General features: G+C 43.1%; 3 protein-coding genes across 3 annotated transcripts; 1 reads left to right on the forward strand and 2 right to left on the reverse strand.

The window, feature by feature from the left end:
- Positions 1–61: 61 nt before the first annotated feature.
- KVR01_001439 (translation initiation factor eIF3 subunit i) lies at positions 62–1,287 on the reverse strand (the record flags this gene model as incomplete). The annotated part of the gene is made up of 3 exons (XM_044785809.1): positions 62–202; positions 277–1,099; positions 1,238–1,287. The coding sequence occupies 3 exons, from the start codon at positions 1,285–1,287 to the stop codon at positions 62–64; spliced, it is 1,014 nt and encodes a 337-aa protein (XP_044649394.1).
- Positions 1,288–1,809: 522 nt separating this feature from the next.
- Positions 1,810–6,169, forward strand: KVR01_001126 (uncharacterized protein). Its single transcript, XM_044781959.1, has 5 exons — positions 1,810–2,940; positions 3,023–3,043; positions 3,118–3,155; positions 3,221–5,751; positions 5,808–6,169. Exons 1-5 carry the CDS (start codon positions 2,274–2,276, stop codon positions 5,914–5,916), a joined length of 3,366 nt encoding a protein of 1,121 aa, XP_044649081.1. The 5' UTR covers positions 1,810–2,273; the 3' UTR covers positions 5,917–6,169.
- A 141-nt stretch (positions 6,170–6,310) lies between these two features.
- On the reverse strand, positions 6,311–8,325 carry KVR01_001685 (uncharacterized protein). Its single transcript, XM_044786486.1, has 2 exons — positions 7,950–8,325; positions 6,311–7,878 (listed from the first exon to the last, which is right to left on the reverse strand). The coding sequence occupies exons 1-2, from the start codon at positions 8,176–8,178 to the stop codon at positions 6,752–6,754; spliced, it is 1,356 nt and encodes a 451-aa protein (XP_044649640.1). The 5' UTR covers positions 8,179–8,325; the 3' UTR covers positions 6,311–6,751.
- Positions 8,326–12,412: the final 4,087 nt, after the last annotated feature.

The following is a 12,412-nucleotide window of genomic DNA, read 5'->3' on the forward strand; positions in this document are numbered from 1 at the left end:
CAACCTCTCTGTGTGTGTCTCGAGTTCAGCCCGACGCGCAGCAATGCATATTGCCGGTGAATCACGATTGTCTGTTGAGCTGCTCCCTCTCGACCTCGTACAGGAAGTCGAAGTAGCCCTTGTCGAAGTGGTGCACACGGACGTAACCGTCCTCTCCTCCGGACGCGTAGCTCTTGCCGGTGGGGTCCGCAGCGACAGTGTTCTGATACCACAGGTCAGCATTCAAGGAAGCACAAGCACAGTAGCAGCGGCCTCGCCGCAGGAGGGAGAACCTACCAGGGGACCGAAATGGCCACGGACACGGCCGACCTCCTCCTCGAAGATCTTGTGGTAGAACCTCGCTTCGAACTTACCCTGGCGGGCAGCGGTGGTGGTGACGTCCATAGCGGCCTGGCCACCACCGAGGATGACGAAGTCCTTCTTGGGGGTGATGGTGGCGCTGTTGAGAGGGGTGTCTGAGACGTATGTCTTGAGCAGCTCGAGGTCGCGGGCCGAGATGAGCTTTGCGGTCTTGTCCTTGGAGGCGGTGATGAAATAGGTGCGGTCCTGGCTCCACTGCAGGTCGGTGACCTGGGCGCCGAGGTCGTGCGGGGTGATCTTGTAGATGATGTCGCCGGTCTTGCCGTCGTACTGGGAGACGGAGCCGTCCTCGTGGCCGGCGATGATGTACTTTGACAGGTAGCTCCAGCCGGCGACGGTGGCCTTGCTCTCGTCGCAGACGATGGTCAGGACCTTTTCCGGGTTCTGCTCGGCGTTGACGTCCAGCTTGATGTCGAGCACGACGATGGTACCCAGGTGGCCCATGCGCTTCTCTGTGACGCCCAGCAGCTGGGTGCCGTCCTCGTTGAACTCGACGCGCTTCACGGCGGTGGGGAACTCCCATGTCATCAGGCACTTGCCGGTCTTGACCTCCCACAGCTTGATGGTGTTATCAGCGGCGCCGGAGGCGATGATTGTGCTGGTGGGGTCGACGTCGACGGTCCAGATGGCACCCTGGTGACCATGGTAGGTGCCGAATCGCTCGCCGTTGTGGGAGAACCAGGCCGAGATGTGCTGGTCCTTTGCTACGGAGAAGATGATGTCGCCATCGCGGTTGTATCTGCGGGTTGGGTTGGAGAGGTCAGCAGGACGTCCTCGACCACAATGAGGGCCCGGCCTAGGGCGCCTCAGAGCCAGCCAGGCCAACATTCATGATTGCGATTCGCGACTCGGGATGGAGATGGTGATGGAGGCGTACTTGATTTGGGTCAGGGCTCTTTCGTGGCCCGCCAGAAGAATGGGTCTCATGTTGGCGGTTTTCTGGGTGTGACGTGCTGGACCGAGTGGGGAAAAGGAAACTCGATAAAGTCGTGGCCGAGGGGAGATGTCGTTGGGCGGCGGAGAGGAGGTCGGTCTATTATGGATTATTCGAGGGGTGGTTGTTGTTTGATTTAGTTACAGGCAGAAGAGCAACGGCGTGTTGGCCCCACACTGTCGAATTATTTCTGTGCCCAGTCACCACCACCAGTCAGACGCTTGGGAGGACCGCTGCGTTTGGTACGGAGTACTTCCTGGCGGGGCACAAGGGTCGTAGCCCCCCCCCCCCGTGAAAATTGCCCTAACCCCAGGTCGAGCCAGACTTGGAAACCCCCCCTTGCCCCTAGGACGACAACCTGCATCTCCTACGGCACAGTCATCCCGCCATCTGAAGGCAGCGGCGAACCAGGTACGGAGCAGGTCGAGGCTTTCCGATTTGGTGGGTGTAAATTGGCATGGTATCGAGTAGTCATGGCTGCTGTCTGAGCGCGATGCATCCACCTCACCGTGCATCTTGGACATCTTGGACATCTCGTAATAGGGTTTTCAACAACCCAATCGGTCCGTGTCGCAAGCTCAGGATGAGGCTGGCCGCGTCTGAAAGCTGCCGTTTCCCTCTGCTGCTGCTACTATTCTTGTTGACGCTGTGACATAATGTTATTAACCTCCAGGCTGTGTTGTGGTTGACCTGGCGGATATTTGACAAGACGCGACGCCAGCTTGGTCCCATCCTCTCCTCCCCTTCTCTCCCAGGTCCAGGTGTGCTATTGTCGTCTATGTCTGTCTGCCCACCTAGTTTGCCCTACCAACCTGGATTTGGTAGTCACGCCAACATCGTCGAGTCACCATCGACACACTGCTGCTAGCTCTGAGTCACCACAATTCGAGAGACAATTCGAGATACGAAGCAGGTAGAAGAGCTAGCCCACCAACGGACGGCCGTCATCACACTCCCACACTCCCACAATCCCACAATCATGGCGTCCATCTTGTCTCGCGCCAGCAGCGGCCGGGACCTTGCAAGGCAGAGGCTCCAACAGGCGCCTTCGCGTAGAGGCGGTCTATGCACGAGTCGTCCCTGGCATATTTTTCCTATCAGCTGCAGGTGCACTCATCAGGGTCCCTTGGCGACCATTTCGGGCCCCGACTCCGCCTGTGTCCTTGATAGACACCGAGCCTCAGCCGATCCTGACCAGTCCTCCGCCCGCCCACCTGTCACCCCAGCGCCCCCGGCTGCCCGAACCCCGCGGTTTTGCCCGCCTGCGCCGATTCGGAATACCACCACTTTATTTTCTGCCGGTCCTTTCGCCCCTCCATGCTTTTTGACTTCGACCGCGTCCCCGAACTGCTCCCCGTTCGCCTCCTCTTCCTTTTACTCGGCCTCGACCTCGACCTCGACCTTCCCACTCGCCCTGAAAAGCAGAAGGATCACCCCCGCCTCGTGCATCCTCCGGCCTCTTCCTGTTGGCAGTGACTCACTTAACCCTGGAAAGGCGTCCTTTTCTACGTCCAGCCCAGTCATGACCGCCCAGAAGATCGATGGCACTGCCATCGCGAAGAGTATCCGTGCGAGGTTGCACTCTGAGATCCAGGAGAGGAAGAGGGCAAACCCAAAGTACATCCCTTCGCTCAAGATCATCCAGGGTATGCCCTCACATCCAGAAGTGCACAGACTGCTTGAATTGGCCCACGACCGCATACTGACTATTTTGTCCTCCATCTCAAGTGGGCGACCGAAGTGACTCTTGTAAGTCTTGCTCACACAAGCCCCCCGACCAAACCTCTGTGTCACATGCCAGCCAGGCGCTAACTCTTCTCCAGCCACGTATGTGCGCATGAAGCTCAAGGCGGCCGAGGAGGTAAGCTAAAGCCAGCCCATCATCGCACTGCCGCAGGACCACCGCTCACGCGACTGCGCACACAGGCCGGCATCTCATGTGAACTGACTCATCTGCCCACCGACATCTCCGAGGCAGAGCTCCTCCAGGAGATCTACAAGCTCAACAACGACACTTCTGTCCACGGCATTCTGGTCCAGCTCCCAGTCCCGGACCACATTTCCGAGTATGCTGTCACCTCTGCCGTCAGTGCTGAGAAGGATGTCGACGGCTTCGGCCCCGAGAACATCGGTGAGCTTGCAAAGCGCACCGGCCATCCTCTCTTCACCCCATGTACCCCCAAGGGTGTCATGGTCCTGCTGCGGGAGTCAGGAGTGGACCTGAAGGGCAAGAATGCCGTTGTCGTTGGCCGAAGTGATATAGTGGGGGCCCCTGTCAGCTACCTTCTCAGACATGCTGATGCCACCGTGACCGTCTGCCACTCCAAGAGCCAGCACCTGGAGGCTCATCTCAAGCAAGCTGATGTCGTCGTCGCCGCTCTTGGCAAGCCGGCCTTTATCAAGGGATCTTCATTGAAGCCCGGTGTCGTCGTCATCGATGTCGGAACCAACTACATACCTGACTCCACCAAGAAGTCGGGCCAACGACTCACCGGCGATGTCGAGTTTGAGTCAGCATCTGAGGTGGCCTCCTTCATCACGCCTGTGCCCGGCGGTGTGGGCCCCATGACCGTTGCCATGCTGTTGGAGAACGTCGTCGAGTCTTGCACACACTATTTCGAGAAGCAGAAGAACAGGAAGATCGTGGCCTTGCCACTGAAGCTTAAGGAGCCTGTTCCCTCAGACATCGCTGTGTCTCGAGCCCAGACGCCGAAGCAGATCACCCGCGTGGCTGGCGAGATCGGAATCGCGCCCGGGGAGCTTGAGCCTTACGGCGCATACAAGGCCAAGGTCGATCTCTCCTTACTCAAGCGCCTTGACCATCGCCGAAACGGCAAATATGTGGTTGTCACTGGTATCACACCAACGCCGCTCGGCGAGGGCAAGTCGACCACGACCATGGGTCTTGCGCAGGCTCTTGGCGCTCACGTCGGCAGACTCACATTTGCCAACGTGCGCCAGCCCAGCCAGGGTCCAACATTCGGTATCAAGGGTGGTGCCGCTGGTGGCGGCTACAGCCAAGTCATCCCCATGGACGAGTTCAACATGCATCTGACTGGAGACATCCACGCCATCACGGCAGCAAACAACCTCCTGGCAGCTGCTATCGAGACTCGTATTTTCCACGAGAATACCCAGAAGGATGGCCCTCTGTATAAGCGTCTTGTTCCGGCAAAGAACGGAAAGCGGGTCTTCGCCCCCGTCATGTTCCGCCGTTTGAAGAAGCTCGGCATTGACAAGACCAACCCCGACGAACTCACAGAGGACGAAATTCACAGATTTGCCCGCTTGGATATTGACCCGGAGACGATCACCTGGCGACGTGTGCTCGATGTGAATGACCGTCATCTGCGAGGCATCACCGTGGGAACCGCGTCAACTGAGAAGGGGCAGACTCGTGAGACGGGCTTCGATATCTCTGTAGCCAGTGAGTGCATGGCCATCTTGGCCCTCAGCACCGACCTCAGGGATATGCGGGAGAGACTTGGACGCATGGTCATTGCCACTTCAAGGAATGGTGACCCAGTGACCTGCGACGACATTGGTGCGGGTGGAGCTTTGACTGCCTTGATGAAGGACGCCATCAAGCCCAACCTCATGCAGTCGCTGGAAGGGACGCCAGTCTTCGTCCATGCTGGGCCATTCGCCAACATCAGCATTGGCAACAGCTCTATCCTTGCTGACAAGATGGCGCTCAAGCTCGTGGGCACAGAACCTGACGAGGAGCACGAGTCCAAGGCCGGCTTTGTCGTCACTGAGGCTGGATTCGACTTCACCATGGGCGGCGAGCGGTTCTTCAACATCAAGTGCCGGACATCTGGCCTCGTCCCCGACGTGGTCGTCGTGGTCGCCACTGTCCGTGCCCTGAAGGTGCACGGCGGTGGCCCACCCATCTCCCCAGGAGCAGCTCTGCCCCAGGTGTATAGGGAAGAGAACGTCGAGGTCCTGCGAAAGGGTTGTGTGAACCTCAAGAAGCACATTGCGAATGCCCGTGCTTACGGTGTTCCCGTGGTTGTCGCCATCAACAAGTTCGTCACGGACACGGACGCGGAAATCGCTGTCATCCGCGAGGAGGCCATCGCTGCCGGTGCCGAGGACGCGATCCTGTCCAACCACTGGGCTGAGGGCGGAAAGGGTGCCATACAACTGGCCGAAGGTGTTATTGCTGCGTCGCAGAAACCGAAGGACTACAAGCTTCTGTACGAGCTCGAGGGCAACACTGTCCAGGACCGCATTGAGGCTATCGCCAAGAAGATGTACGGCGCGGACGCGGTGGAGTTCAGCGAGCTTGCACAAAAGAAGGTCGACACGTACACCAAGCAGGGCTTCGGCAACCTGCCAATTTGCGTTGCCAAGACGCAGTACTCGCTCTCGCATGACCCAGATCTGAAGGGCGCTCCGACCGGGTTCACTGTGCCCATCCGGGATGTCAGAATGGCAGCTGGCGCTGGGTACCTGTAAGTTCATTTCCTCGTTTGTCAGTACATGGCTCCATGCTAACGTTGTGCCGTAGGTATGCCCTTGCTGCTGACATCCAGACCATCCCTGGTCTGCCGACCGCTCCCGGCTACCTCAACGTCGACGTCGACTTGGAGACGGGCGAGATCGACGGTCTGTTCTAGACTGGCGAAGCGTGCCAACAGCACACCTATTTTGTATTCTGGTAGACGAGATTATACGTCGTGTATCACTCAACGTGACATTGCTGGCGAATTGGGACAAGGGCGATTGGGATATAGAGACATGGCATCTTTCAACACACTGGCGCTGCACGGCGGAAGGGAGACGGATTAAAAGACGCAAGACAAGCTTGTGATGATACCTCAACTGCATGACAGCATATTGTTAATACCAATAAAACAAGTTCAACACCAAGTCAATGCTCAAGTCTTGTGTTTGGTGCTCTTGATATAACATGATACGTAACATATGCATCGTTTGGCAGGCTACTCGATGACTGGTCGCCATAGAAGGTGCTATTGTAGGTGACCTCCCGAATATCCGGTCTCAATAATGTGGAAGATGACAAGGAACTCACACGAGACAGACCCATTCTCCAATCGCTAGGGAGCCAAACAGGGTCTGCGATCCAAGACTACTACTAGAGTACATGTCTACCAAGAGCAGCTGTTCAGAACACTGCTTTGGTATGGGAGCTGTGAAGATTTTACGAGTCCCCTCTTCTGCACCCAGCCTGGTTTAAAGGTTGAGGGATTGCACCCCGAGGCGGAGACTACAAGAATCTTGAGTTTCAGCCATCTGATATCTATCTCATCATCATGTTCAAATTTCGGACTCCTGTGGGTTGCCCCGTCGTAATATGTGGGAGCATTCTACATTGCCTAGACACCACAGTAAGAGACGTAGGCTAGCATTATCTGCGAGCTCTAGGTGCTTTCCAGCAGCACAGCAAGCCGCAGGAATCCGCATCGACAGACCCAGTATCAGGAGCTATCCTCAGGGCCACCGCAACAGCGGCTGCCTCTCGCCGATCGCACCGCGCCGTCTCTCGAGGGTATGCGAGAGCCGGTAAGCGACATGTGTCAGCACGCCGGCGATGAACCCCACAGCGTCGTTCCTGAACGCCAGTATACCAGCGGTCGTAATGAGCATCACAGTCCACCTCTCCTGCCTCTCCTCGTCCGAGATGTCCCGATGCCTCTTCACCACGCGGCCGAGACCGCTACCGTCCCCATCCGCACTTGCCGAGATGCTATCCTCCCACAGGTCCGAGGCCCCGTGGTTGAGACTCTGGCCCACGCGCGCCAGCTCCAGCCCCGCGGCGGCGACCATGATGCCCAGGATGGACTTGGGGAACGAGCCCAGCAGGTCCAGCAGGGTGGCGCCGAGGAACAGGCCGAGGAACAGCTTCAGCGAGCCCAGGAGGATGATGCTCGCGCCGCTGCGGGCCCCGAACCGGTGCTGTGCCGCCAGCCCGCCGGCGCCGTGGCACACGGGCATGGCGCCGAACCAGCAGCCCACGAGGTTCATGGCCGCCACGGACAGGCCCAGCTCGGTGACGGTGGGGGTGGACCCTGGGAAGCTGGGGCCCATCAGGTCGGACGCCAGGGCGGCGGCGGCGATGACCGAGTTCAGGGTCGTGAGCGGCAGCTGTGCGATGGCCATGGACCAGGCCTCGGCGCTTGCAAACCCCGGGATGATGGCATACGGGTGCCAGACCTGCCAGCCGGGCAGTTGGCTGTGTCCGCCGGCGGTGGTGGCGACCGCCGCGATGGCCAGGACGAGGCCGACGGTGAAGACGACCAGCGCATATGGGAACCTCGGGGCACGGGCAGTGAGGATGAGCAGCGGGAAGGCGGCGATGGCCCAGATGCGGTTGTCGAGTGGGTCGTGGGCGCCCCAGCCTAGGCGGCCCAGCATCCCGGAGCCGGCGGACAGGACGAGTGAGAGGCCGGCGCCGAACTGGATGCCCTTCACCACGGGGACGGGCGTCCAGACGGCCAGGCGCCGCAGGAGACCCGTCACGCTGAGCAGCAGGACGGCAGCGCCGACGAGGGCGCCTGCTGCGAGGGTGTCGCGCTGGCTGGCGTGGGATGCCAGGGCTGCGGCCGCGATGGCCTTCACTACACCTGGCGTCAGCTGCCGAGTTCACCGAGGGAGATGTTTATTTCATGGGATTGGGTTGGCTGCTTACTCGGCTGGACCGGGAGTGGCAGACCGAAGGCGGCGCCGGTGGCGATGTTGAAGATTCCTGAGAAGACTAGGGTTGTTGACAACGAGATGGAGCCCTGAAGGGCGAGGGCGATCATCAGCGGGAGGAGAGTGCCGAGATCGCCCAGTGCGCCCGAGATCTCGGACAGAGGTGCATGACGGAGGGTTCTGAGGTTGTGCTTTGTGAATTTGGGGATGTCTCTCAAGGCCATTCTGGGTGGGGTCGGGGGAGGATTATTACGTATATTGATTGGTGCTTGGTCATGGGACCATGAAACAAATTCTATCACTGCTATGCAAAAGGAAGAAATAGGGTATCTAGGTGCTCATGATGTGAGGTTGAAGACGGCCAGAGCCGGTTGCCGGAAGGAGATGTACGGAGATGTCATCGGTCCCCAGTGCTGTCAGCGCGCTTGCCGCTCGCAGCCCCGTGACGGCTGCCCTACCACCCTGGCCGCTATCTCGGAAAAACGAGAGTTAGCCCCCCCCCTATAAAATACCCCCTATTCCTCAGCTAAACCAAAACTTCACTAATAGGGCGGAAAACCTAATATTTTTAATAGAATACTATATTTAATACTATCTATACCCTAAAAGAGGAAAAAAAGAGGCTAATAATAGTAAGCTATTACCTATTAAGCTATAAACTCTAATAGTTAAAGTTTTATTTATATTTTAATTTATTCCTATTAAATAAATAGCTATAAGCTAAATTTTAAATTAATTATATTATAATTTAAAAATATTATTAAAAGGTTACTATTATTTATATAATTACTTTAAATATATTATTATTATTATTATTAAATATAATTAAATTAAAGTAATAAATTTTAAAAGTTTATTAATTTATTTTTATAATAAATTTATAAAATTTAATTAATATATAAATTATATAAATTAAAAGTTAAAAGATTTTCTATTTAATAAGTTAAATTTATACCTTAATAAAATATAATACTTTTTATTAAATAGTTTTAAATTAATATTATTATAAAATAATAAATAATATTTTATAATATTATAATATAAAAATAATTAAAGTAATAAATTTTAAAAGTTTATTAATTTATTTTTATAATAAATTTATAAAATTTAATTAATATATAAATTATATAAATTAAAAGTTAAAAGATTTTCTATTTAATAAGTTAAATTTATACCTTAATAAAATATAATACTTTTTATTAAATAGTTTTAAATTAATATTATTATAAAATAATAAATAAATATATATACTAATTTATTAATATAATAAAAGCTTTATAATTATTATTTTTAATAAATATATTAGTTAAATTATATAATAAAATATTTATTTTTATATTTTTTTATAATTATATTTAATAACTTATTTATTATTATAATATATAAAAGTTATATAATAAAAGAGTATTTTTATAATAGTTAATAAAAGTATTTTATTAAAATAAATTTATATTTAGGTTTAAAATTAATTTTTATAATAAATAATATTTTATAATATTATAATATAAAAATAATTAAAGTAATAAATATAAAAGATATAAAATATAAATATTTATTTTTATATTTTTAATTTTAATTTTATTAAAATATATTTTAATAATTTAAAGTATTATTTATATTATTAATATTAATATAAATTATTAAATTATAATTTAAATAAAATTTTACTTAATTTTTATTTTTATATTTAAAAGGTTAAATTTAAAATTAAAGTTATTTAAAAATATTTTTATTATATATAAGTATTAAAAAAGTATAAAATAAAGTAAATATAATAATATTAATTAAAAGTTATAAGAATTAAAATTAATAAAGTTTTAGTTAAATATAATTATATAAGTAAAAAGTATTATTTATAAGTTAAGTAATTAGGTTAATAATTAGAATTAAAATAAATAAATTAGCTATAAATAAATTTATTTAATTAATTAATTATTTAATATTAAATATTTAATTTATTTTATTTATTTAAAATAATTAACTTTTCTTTTAACTACTTTTATTATTAATTATATTTTTATATATTTAATTATTACTTTTTTATTTAAAAGTTTTTAAAATTTATTATATAACTTTTTACCTTATTAAATATAAAAATTACTTTAATAAGCTTTTAACCCTCTTATTAAATAGCTAATCTAATTATAAAATTTAATATTAAATAAAGCTAATTAATTAATTAAATAACTTTTATAAATTTTATAAAATATATATTTTTAATATTTATTTAATAATTTATTAAATAATTATTTAATAACTTTTATTATAATAATAAGTCCTTTTATTATTATTATTATTAAAAAATTAATAAAGTTCTTTTTTTTAAATATAATTTAATTAATATTTTAATTAATAAAATAATTTTTAAATTATACTTATTAAATTAAATATTTTTTTATAAAGTTTATAAAAGTTAAATCCTTTATACTTTATAACTTTTATAAATTATTTAAATTAAGCTTTTTTAATAAATTTTAAAATATTTTTAAAATACTTTTATAATAAACTTTTAATATAAAACTATTTTATTTTTTTATTTATAATAGTAATAATAAAAGGATAACTAGTAGTTTTTACTTTTATAATAAATTTTTAAATATTATTATTATTACTATTAATAGTAATAAAACTTTATTAAATTTATAAAAAAGCTAATAGTAATAATAATAATAATAGCTTTATTAAAGTTATTTAATTATATTTAACTTTAAATAAATTAATATTAAATAATAAATTAATAATTATATTAATATTATTTTTTTATTTTTATTTTTTATTTTTTAAAAGATAAAGTTAATTTTATTATTATTAAACTTCTTTTATTAAGCTTTATTTAAATTATTTAATAATTAAAAACTTTTAATAAATATTTAATTATAATATTATTTATTATAATTATATTAAATTAATTCTTTAAGTTTTTATTAAATAAATTAATATATATATTATTTTACTTAATAAAATATTATTATTATAAAAATCCCTTTATTTTAATAATAATAATTAATTTTATAATAATTATTTAAAAATATAATTATATTTTTATTAATTATTTATACTTTTTTATATAAAGTTTATTTTTATTTTTATTTTAATCTTTTATTTAATAGTTATTAATATAAATTAAAAATTTTAAAGTTTAAATTTTTATTAAATATATTTAAGTTTATTATTTATTTAACTATTAATAAATTATTTTTAAAATAACTATTTACTAAATAATTAGTAATAATTAAAAACCTTAATTAGTAAATATTTAGTTAAATAATTACCTTATAATATAAGTATTTATAATTTTTATATTAATAATATAACCTTATAATTATATAAAATTAAAAAAGGGTTTTAAAATTTAAAAATATATTTATAATATTATTATAGTTAAATATTTTAATCCTTTTATTAATATTTTTTATAATTTTTAATTATAAAGTTAAAAATTTTTAATTTATAAATTAATTAATTTTAATAAAAATATTTTTAATTTAATAATTATATTTAAATAATTTTTATACTTCCTTTTAATTAAATTTTAAATAAGTTAATATAATTTAATAAAAGCCCTAAATTCTTTAACCTTTATTTTTTCTTTTAATATAATAGTTTATTTTTAAATTATATAATAAAAGTAATATTAGTTTTAAATTATAAATTTTAATAAATAAAATTAAAGTTAATTTATTTAAATATATTTATATTAAAAAGTTAATTAAATAACTTTTAAAATATTTAATATTATTACTATTATTATTTATTAAAACTTTACTTTATTAGTAAAAGGTTCTTATTATTAGTACCTTTTAAAGCCTTTTTTATTATTAAATATATTTTTTATTATTAATTTTAATAATATTCTTTTATACCTTTTAAACTATTTAATTTATTATAATAGCTTTATTTTAAGTAATTTTAAAGGTATTTATAAATACTTTTAAGTAATTTATTAAACCTTAATTACTTTAATAATTAGCTTTTAAATATATAATTATTTAAATAATATAATATTTTATTAATAAATTATATAATTTAATTTTTAAATAAGTTTTATATAATAAGTATTAAATAGTTTAAATTTAATAGGTTAATTAAAGTATATTATTTATAATATTAACTAAATTAATATTACCTTATATTAAGGTAAATAGGTTATATATATTTTTATAAATTAAATTTAAATTAATTATATAAAATTAATATAATATTATTTTTATTTAATTAAGTAATAAAGATAATTTATTACTAATATTAATAAGGTTAATATAAGTATTTTAGTAAGAATATTAGGTTTTCCACTCTATTAGTAAAGTTTTAGTTTAGCCAAGGAATAGGGGGTATTTTATAGGGGGGGGGCCAACTCTCATTTTTCCAAGATAGCGGCATCTGGCTTGTGGATACGTGTGACGGACGACATCACACCACTGTCTTTCAAACAAGCGCCGCTCCTTGCCACAGAATTTC

Source organism: Diaporthe batatas (genome assembly GCF_019321695.1).
Source record: "Diaporthe batatas strain CRI 302-4 chromosome Unknown Contig00002, whole genome shotgun sequence".
Lineage (NCBI taxonomy): Eukaryota > Fungi > Ascomycota > Sordariomycetes > Diaporthales > Diaporthaceae > Diaporthe > Diaporthe batatas.